Consider the following 10,113-nt stretch of genomic DNA (forward strand, 5'->3'; position numbering starts at 1 on the left):
TAAATTGGCACTAAGAAACTCTGATTTGACTTCATTGTTTTTCTAATTGCATTGCGAAGACAGAGGATGCTGAAAAATATAGCTGTGGCCCTTGGAATCTCCTTGAAAAAAAAAACTTGAGTTTTATGATCCCCAACATGGGAACATAAAAGTTTTGCTCTTTTCAAAACTTTCTTAAAATTGTGTGCATCAGGCAACCACAAAATACTTTTTAATCTCAGCTCTTAAATAGAAAGGCTGTATTGTTTAATTTCTCAAGATGTTCATAGCTTAATATAAAACACATTTTATGAGGTCCATAACTAATGGAATCCTTAAAGCACTGATTGCTGGTGGTGCATTTTGTTTTGTGTTGTCACAGAGCTGGGGATTTTCAGATTCTTTTACTACAGTTGATTTAGGGTATAAATTATAATGGTGGTTCCTTCATATCCTCCGTCTTGATAGCTGTTAATTGTGCCGTACGCTTTTTTTTGTAGTTTTTTCCCCTACTGATTGGCTGTGTTTAGTGTTTGTGTTATTTACTGTTCATATAGATGCTCAGTTATAAATTGATAATGTGCATATATGTTGCTACAAGTAGATACAGAAGAAACAATATGGTGTCTGGGTAATTAAATGATCGTTACACGGCACTCATAATGAAAGAGGGCCAGGAAAAATAACCAGGTTTTTACTGGTGTTACTTTGCATCTCCAGGAAGAAGACGAGGGCTCAGAAGATGACAGCAACACAAAGCCAGACTTCACAGTCACTCTGAAAACCGATTTCAGTGCACGCTGCTTCCTGGACCAATTTGAAGATGAGGCTGATGGGTTTATTTCCCCGATGGATGACAAAATACCATCCAAATGCAGCCAGGACACCGGGCTTTCAAACCTCCATGCTGCGTCAATGTATGTATGTCATTTGGATGGTGGTGCTGAAATGTTTTGGTGAAGATACCATTTTTAAATATTTTAGCCTTTGCATCTAAATAAGTTGTCTGACAAAACACAAGTGACATACCTGGGGCACATCTGTGAATAGGATGGTGAATTGTTTTCTTACTTCAAGCTCAGCATTTGTCTGTTCTCCACTGCATGTTGTTTAAGGGAGCACACAAGCTCTTGCTTCAACAGTCAGGTCTCCAGAATGGCGTCGGGCGGTTCTGAGCCCTTTGGCTCATCATTTAACATGTGCCAGGCACAGAGGGCATCATCCCTCCAAAGCAAAACATGATAAAGTGTCATGGGCACGAAAGCTTCATAAGTAGCAAGAGCTTTCCGGCTGTGGTCAGGGGGCTTTGGCTTTCAGGGGATGGGAAACCGCCATTTCTGCTGACCCTTGGCTCCCTCAACAGCTTTTGCATTTTCATGCTTCCCCCTCTTCTCTACTGCACTGTCGAATTGCTCATTCATTATATTTATAACAATTCCGATTTAACCCAGTTTTCTTGAAATTTTTCTGCCTCTCTTAGTCCAGAACTCTTGGAGCATCTTCAGGAAATGAGAGAACAAAAGAAAAGGATTCGAAAGAAACTTCGCGATTTTGAAGACAATTTTTTCAGACAAAATGGAAGGTAGTGCATGCTTCCTTTCCCCCTCGCTCCTCCACCGCCACACACACAGCTCCCTGGGTTCCTGTCACGTCTATGCAGTACTCCAAAACGGGGAAGCCCTCGGCATTCCCCCTGTAACTGCTCCTGGCAGTTTCCTGTGAGATGGTGAGGTCCCTATGATCCTTTAGCACGAAATGCTCCTTGAATAGTATCCAAGACTGATGTAAATTCAGCTACCATTTATAAAACTAACCTGTCACATCAAATTCTAATCTAAAATGAGCAGCTTGAAGCTAAGTTTCCAGTTGACAGCCCTGGATTTTGGTTCTGGGTTTGGTTTTTTGTCTTCATAAACTAGAAAGAGAAATAAGGAAAGGGTAATTCTAAACCTTGATGTTTTTAGGCTCATTTTAAAAGCAAAGGTGATTGTTGTCAGGTTTGAATGAAAAATATACAAGAAGCTGTAAGTCCACAAGATTGACAGGGTGCTTTTCTCTAGCGAGTTTCAAGACATGGTATAATCAACCTCATAGAACGTTATGCTAAGGAATAGCGCCCCCTGTTTGCTAGTGACCTCAATAATAATATTATTATATATGTTATATAATATATATTATATAATATTATATTATTTAAGTATAAATATAGTTTATCTTTAAAAGGTCCCCTTTCATCCTTCTCAAAAGTATTAGGAAATAAAAGTAATGTACCTGTCAGTTATTTAAAATGTGAGTTATTCCAGTTTATTTCAGTTTATCATATAAATTTTTTATTTTTAGCATCCTGATTTGGATCCATGAATTTTTATATATACATACTTTTCTTTCTCCGTGCATTGTGCGATATATAGAAAATATAGACAAGCAGACAAAAGAAATAATATGCAAAATAATAATAACTGATGACAACCAAGAATTAATGTTTTTTCCATTGCATTCTTCTTCCTAAACATATTTTTGGTTTGTCTGTTTATCTTTTTTTCCATATAATTATAGTCCACTAATGCAGATATCCTGTATGTGAGGAACTATATAAAATTATGTAAACTTCACAGGTTTTAAGAAAATATAGTCAATCGGAGTTTATAATCATCATAAAGTTTTTATAGATGTGTGTATGTAATCTCTGTACCCGGTACTGGGTTCAAACTTACGACCCTGAGACCAAGAGCGCCTGCTCTTCCAGCTGAGCCAGCCAAGCGCACCATCATACAAGCTTAAAACTTTGACTTCAGACATCATTAAATCTGGTCCCATTATTTTATACCTGAGGACATTGAAGCCCCTCAATGATCAGGGTGAAGTCAACTCTCAGATGACTATCCCTTTCATTGCCTTCTGCTGAGAACCCATCTAGAACCCTTTTCTTGAACAAGGGAGGGCATGAGTAAATGAACTTAGAGTTCATTGAACAAAATTATGTATGGCCCATGCTGTCCCCTTTCTTCTGTTTTTCTTTTTTTTTTAATTATATTTTTGAGACAGTGCAAGTGGGGGGCAGAGAGAGAGGGAGAAAGAGAATCCTAAGCAGGTTCCACACAGAGCCTTAGGCTGTGTTCAAACTCACAAACCTGTGAGATCACGACCTGAGCTACCCAGGCATCCCTATTTCTCTCTGTAAGAAGAAGAGGAAGCCTGGTATTTGAATGTTGGACATGCACATTTCAAAGTGCAATGAGAAGCGGCTGGGCCGTCCTGCTCAGTGGTTGAGAAGGTGGACGGCAGCACCGGCTCATCAGGCTCCGGTGAGAGTTGTATTAGATCCTGGATGCAGGGTACTTGGCACAGTGCTTGGCCTATAATAAGTTCTCAGTTAGCACTTGCACATGTAAAAGGTATGCATATAAGATTCCTCAGTAAACTGTGAAGGCGTTTTAGTATTATGTGGTCCAACTGCTGAATTCCATTTCATTTTATAATATGCAGGATATTAACTCTGTTTTTAAACCTTAAATTATGGGTATGCCAGTTGCTAATTAGAAACTTAATGGTTCATTAGACGAAATATATAAAAGTGAAAAGGCATTAAATATAAATAAAGGATTTCAGTTTACGGAGACTCTTAATGCAAATTGATCCCTACCAACGGCCGAGAGAAAACGTTTCTCAGTTTTTAGTCCTTCAGATCACTCTACAAGACGGCAGATTAACTCTAAAAAGTCAGTTGCATGGTGCCTTCTGGGGAAGCTTTCACTGCTTGTCCGAGCCCAGCATCAGTCTTGATACCAATGACACTTGGGAACACGGATTCTACAGGTCGATAAACTGCAGTTTTTACATGATGATAATTCACCCGATGAGCGGTATCATCAAAACGATCCTCAGCCCCCTTTCCTTTTGTTTCCATTAGAAGTGTCCAGAAGGAAGACCGCACTCCTATGGCTGAAGAATACAATGAATATAAGCACATAAAGGCAAAATTAAGGCTTTTGGAGGTGCTCATCAGCAAGAGAGACACTGATTCCAAGTCCATGTGAGGGGCGCAGCCCCGGCCCGAGCTGGGGGGGTGGGGCTGACGGACCGGCTGGACTTGCCCCTCCTGGTAAATAGCCACTCTGCGAACCCGGCGGGCAGCGTGGGGGCGGGGCCTGCGAAGCGCCGCCCTCCTGCCTCGGCCTTCGGGGTCAGCGCCAGTGTCCCTTGCCTGCCTTAGAAGCTGCCCGCAAGGAGACGGCAACTTGCTTTGACTTAAGTCTTCTGGAAAGAACCGTCAAGATCCCGCAGGCGCACATGGACACTGCAGGGGAGGCTTTCCCACCGCCGGCCATGCCGAGTCACTACATTGAGACACACTCATCTACCGAGAATATACACACTGTCCTCCCCCAGATAACTGAGAAATAGGAGACCATTCTCGGTCTAACTGTGATGAAAACAAGCTCAGGACTTCCCTTTGGAGAACGAACTCGAGATGCAGATCCATGCTGTCTTTGCACCCAGTAAAGTGGGAACACGCGCTGGAGCCCTACTTGCTGCCTCGGCCATGCTCGTGACCTTTCCGCAGAGCTGCGTCCTTCCTCGCCCGTGTGAATTGTGCGCCCTTCAGTTCTCAGGAAGATGGAAGCCGCACTTGCCCAAAATGGCAGTGCAGTCAGTCGTCTGTTTGATGGTGTGTTTCTTCAAGACTTTCTCAGCTGGCAACACGTGTTGATTCCTGACTAGGACTGGATCATCTGCAGAGGATGGAGGGAATATTATATTAATGTTGAGTTTTAATTCAGGCAACAGGGCGAACTGCCTGGAAGATTCTTTCCTGAACATGGATTGCACTTATCAGTCTCAGATCTTACCACCAAACACTAAGCAAGGCCAACAAGCTATGACATCCTGTTTGGGGCTTGGTTTCATTTTGGCTCTAACCAAACATAAAAGATCTTGCTTACTTCTTAGCATAAGTGTTGAGGATCATGGGAAAGAGAAAGAAAGAGCCTGTGTTCTAAGCCTTCTGAGTACTTACCAGAGTTTAATTTTTTTTTTCAAAGTAAACCTGCACTAAAATCCCCTGAGGGGTAAATGTAACCCTCAGAACACAGCCCAAGGCAGAATCTAAATCAGACGATTTTCAAGATCATGTACCTATAAAGAGAAAACTAATGATGTGTGGTTGCTTATGATTATAATTTTTTTTCAAAGACTGTATTAGACATTTGGGGAAGACCAGGGAATTTGAAACACCAAACCATTCATCTCACTGTGCTGATGTCACCTTGTGATTTGTTGTTCCTTTTTAACCTTCTGCGTCTGCACTGAGGAAAGTGAATTGCTTCGGCCTGTCGGTCCAAGGCCCACCTTTGTGCTTTGTGAGGCTGAGCTCCAGTGGCTGCGCACCGGCCGCTGGCTGCCAAGAGAAGGCATTTCAGCGGCTCTGCCTTTTGAAAATCCTGTCGCAGGATGAACAGGAGAGCACGACTGCCCTCCTCTGTCTTGAGAGTTGTTTTCCTACTGGGCACCATTTGTTTTGTTTGATAAGAAAATAAAGAGAACGCTAAACCCTATACAGACCAGTTGTCAGTTTTGAAATAGGCTCTTGAGAAACTGGTCGGATTGGATTCATAGCAGTGTTTTCCATTGCGGAGGTGAGGTGGAAGCTGTCAGTTGAAAATCGTTTTAAGTCGGGAGTGGGGACAAAGAATACCTTTGTGTTTGCTCTTAACAGTAATCATACAGAGAAGCATGAGCTGGGTGTTGGAAGTGCTCTGTTTAAATCCACACATTTAAAGACGGTACAAATGTACAAATGCCTACAAGTTTAAATGTACAGGAATATATAGTTCGGTATTCTTTGCTCTACTGTTTACATTACAGATCACTATAATTTCAAGGAGTTATATTATAAATAAAATTAAGCACTTTAGGACATTTTCTATTTTTGAAATCTGAACATGAATCATTCACATGACCAAAAATTGTATTTTTTAAGAGAAATACTTGTCTAGTCTGTCCTTTTTAAGTAATTATTCTCTTAAATAAGCTATCATATAAATCAAATCATTACCAGTTAACCTTTAAAGTACATCTGTTTAAGAGTATTGTTTTGAAAATATTAATATGCTAATTACAGAATTTTAAATAAAAAATGCTACTAAATGTTTGAAATCTGTTGTTTCTGCCAAAGGTAAAATAAGTAAAAGATTTATCCAGGACTCCCATTCAAATTTGTTTGACGGAATAAAAGAAAACACCAAGTTACAGTCAAATAAATTGTGTCTGGAATGTTGTGTTTTCCTTTGTAATTTCTCATCTATATACTTGGTGGAATGGCGCCCACATTAAAGGCAGAAAAGCCCTGTTTACACCAGATCCTCTTTGAAGACATGGCAGTAGGTTCCGGCTCTTCCAGAAAGGCTGAGGCAAATTCGTTTCCACAGCAACCTTTCTGCAGCCCAGGGACTGTGGCCCTAGAGGCAGTGTCTTAATTGGCTTCACACAGAATACTCTGGACTGAGGTTTTTCCTTTGCTCTCTTGGGAATGTGTGTGTGTTTATTTGCACATGCCAGCAAAATAAATGTCAAGGGTTATTTAATAACAATGATAAGTAAAGGTAAAGCATGAACAAACTTGATGGCATGATTGTAAGAATTAGAAGATAGCAGAGGCTTGTAATTTTCACAAGCATTTGCTTTTTATTGTGTTCAGTCTGGAGTAAATATTGAAATGGATGTTTATATTCGGTATGGTATCATTACTGCATTTCATCTCTGCATCATTTAGTTCGAATCTCACCTTGCAGACATGTATGTGCAAGGTTCGGGGCCTGCTGAGAAGCTTTTCAGACAGCTCGTTTGTCCTAAACTGGCAGAAGAAAGCTCACACGATCTCGGGGATCTCCCAATTCAGGGCAAGTTTCTCTAGAAGACCAAACCAAATTTCAAACTGGGGAGCTATTTTCTTTAATTACTAGCTACAAAAATGCATTGAGAGCTAAAAACTTAGATTTCTTCCCTTTAGTTGCCAGTTTGAAGTCTAAAGGTTATTATTGATTTCCTAGGTAGGGCTCAGCCTTGTCTTCGTTTGTCACATTGCTGTGACTTTTGCATTGTCTTGCTCTGATGCAATTCTTGCGCGGTGGCAGAAGAGGCTCCTGCAGGCTGTGCCTGCTCCCGGGTAGAGCGTTTCTGGACGAAAGACGCGGGGCTGCGCCTAAATTCTAAATGTTGCACTGAGGTGTCCTGAGGCGAGCAGTCTTGGAGCCCCTGAGGGCTGAGCATCTGTTAATGTGGTTGAACTTGGAATTCCTAAGAAGCTGAATATTTAGGATTATAAAAGGGGCCGTTGTGGGGTCAATTAGGTTGCTTCTTTCTGGAACTTTGTAGTTCTTAGCAGACAGAATTGGGCCCAGTGTACAGAACTGATCAGATTAATATGGAAAATCTAATTTAAGCTTGTTGATGAACTTTTTAAGAGATTCTTAATCTGATAATGAAGATTCGACTTTTCTTAACAGTAGCACCTCACTACTTTTGATGGTATATTTACACTTGAATTCCATTAACTATTTTAAGTGCTTTATGAAGAGTTGGTTGTAGTCTAAATTCTGTTTTGATTTCAAGATGAATCTTCCTGACACACTGCTTTCTGTATTTTTTTTTCCACCCCTCGGTGGAGAAAGGTGTTTCTGCATCACGATCAACACCTCCTTGACGTTCTTTTCAGTACCCACTTGGTTACATCAATAGGGAGAGACTAAAATGTGAAGCTGTGTTTCTTCTGAAGCCCATGTGTGTGGCAGAACTCACAATGTGCTTTGTTGTCTTTTATTCCCTTCTTTTATGTTTTCTCCACTTGATCCTCAAAATGTACTGAAGAGTACATTTTGGTATATAAGATAGCTAAATATATTTTCAAATGTTCATTCACATTGTGCACACTCACACTTTGCGTGGGGGCCAACGCGGCGCGCTCCAAACAAGAATGACCTATATGTCAGGCGCTGCGCTGGGGCACTGGCCGCTTTGGCAGAGTCCCCAGTGTGGCCCGGTGGGCCCCTGCGCTCTTCTACCACGATCCCTCATAATAGACGTGCGTAGGCTGAGGTCAGTTACACGTGTGTGCAGGCATGTGTGTAAGATGAAGTCTGCACGCCTGCAGGTTCATGTGGCTGTGAAGCTGCGGTCAGGTGTCTAGACCCTCTCATCTGGCCAGGAGTCCAGCCTGGTGCGGTCATGCTGGTGTCTTGAGAAATCAGTCTGGCAGAGAGCTCTCTTTCTCAATCTGAAAGCACCTGTCCATACGGTCATGAAAATCTCGAAGAGCAGATACAATTCTAGTTAATAGTATGGACCCAGAATAACATTTACATGACATGTAAGCAGAAAGTATTTGAAATTACAGTTGTCCTTTTTTAAAATGTAAACTGAAAAATGTTATGTACACTTTTGTACATGACTGTATTTTGTATAAACTTAAATAAAATATTTTTCACTGTGAATGTTCTGAAATTTTTGACAAAATCAGAAGCGTATGACAGATGCCTATGCACTGCTGTTCCCTCAAGTCCCGAAGCTTCATGAGGATTAGATTTTTGTTATTCTGTTTCCAGGGAGGTCACTAGAGGGTGAAGCAAACTCATTACAAATTAGGCATGCCCATGGATCTAGGTAGGAAAATGGGCTTGTGCTCTGCTCAGCTGCCTTTAAAAGGATTCCTGGAAGGGGCTGGAGGGGCAGAAGTGAAGGCATTAAGCTAAAGGAAAACTTGTTTAATTCAGTATATTTGCAAAATCAATGAGGCCATTATAGTAAATACATTAGCCGCTTATTATTCTGAAACTACTGTGTAGTAGTACACAGTATTCAGAACACTGTGACTTGGAGGACAAGGCACACTTCAGTTTGAAGTGGACATCTCGCACCGTGTGTCACCTGCCAGAGACCAGGCACTGCCTCACGGAGCCTTGACCAGCCTCCAAGACTGGGAGCGGCACAGCTAAGAAGCTGTGACGGTTAGGCATGCAGGCACACCGGTGTCCTGTGGGCTCTATGTGCCCAAAGTGAACATTAAAATTATAAAGCCAGGGGGCACCTGGATGGCTCAGTTGGTTAAGCATCTGACTTCAGTTCAGGTCGTGATCTCACAGTTCCTGGGGTCAAGCCCCACAGCGGCCTCTGTGCTGACAGCTTGAAGCCTGGAGCCTGCTTCAGAGTCTGTGTCTCCTCTCTCTCTCTGTCCCTCCCCTGCTCACACTCTGTCTCTCAAAGATAAACATTAAAAATTTTATATATATGTATATATATATATATATATACACACACACACACATAAACTGAAATTAAAAAAAAAAAAAAAGACTCAGTACTGCCCAGGACTCCAACAGAGATGTGTGTTCTGGCCAACAAAGACAGGGAATCTCTAATGATGGTGCGATTTAATGCCTTTCTGCCAAAACTGCAGCTCACCCTAATAATGTAACTTTTGAAATGCCAGGTCCAGAGTAACAACACTTAGGCAGAAGTGGCAGGCAGCATTTCGTGATGCCTCCATTTTATTAAATGACATTTTCGCGTTGCCCCTGTGAGGGACAAGGAAGTGACGCTGGCCCCAAGAGCGTAGGCTCTGCAGCCCGTTGGAAGAGCGAGGAGGTCCTCTGAAGCCCTCCCTCTCCCGCCCCCAGAACAGATTTGGGACCACCTAAATGGGGCTGTAGAACGGGGACCACGCACGGTGGGGAGAGGCGGTCCCTCTCAGTTCTGGACTTCTTACCTCTTCTAGAAAGAGATTGTGAATCTTGTAAAACAAAACACATCATAGTTCTCTCTACGCTGGGTCAGCTTACCACAGCAACACACACACACCTGTAGAGTTTCACATTCAATAAAAGGCAAAAGGCAAAATTCCCCAATGTCCGTTCAGAATCCGGGCCGGCAGGGACCGGGCTTGTTGACGGCGGCTCTCCTTCTCGCGTCAGCAAGGCTTCTGCCCAGGCGCCCCGTGGTGCGCGGCGCCTGCTCAGGGCACGTGGCCCCGTGCAAAACACGAGAGCGGGTCTCTCAGACCCCTTGGACCTCTGGGTCTCTGCTGCGCCTCCGTATGTATAAAGTGTAGGTGACTGTGAATTCTGAAACTCATCATCTTTT

General features: G+C 42.4%; 1 protein-coding gene across 2 annotated transcripts in view; it reads left to right on the forward strand.

Annotated features, from left to right (window-relative positions):
• Positions 1-6,256, forward strand: part of FAM13A (family with sequence similarity 13 member A) — a 313,453-nt gene extending 307,197 nt beyond the window's left edge. For both annotated transcript variants that reach the window (XM_029943172.1, XM_029943165.1), the window contains 3 exons: positions 700-896; positions 1,460-1,561; positions 3,890-6,256. In XM_029943172.1, the coding sequence (XP_029799032.1) occupies positions 700-896; positions 1,460-1,561; positions 3,890-4,016 (426 nt within the window). In that variant the 3' untranslated portion in view covers positions 4,017-6,256. The remainder of the gene's footprint in view (positions 1-699; positions 897-1,459; positions 1,562-3,889) is intronic.
• Positions 6,257-10,113: the final 3,857 nt, after the last annotated feature.

This window comes from Suricata suricatta, chromosome 1 (assembly GCF_006229205.1).
Source record: "Suricata suricatta isolate VVHF042 chromosome 1, meerkat_22Aug2017_6uvM2_HiC, whole genome shotgun sequence".
Lineage (NCBI taxonomy): Eukaryota > Metazoa > Chordata > Mammalia > Carnivora > Herpestidae > Suricata > Suricata suricatta.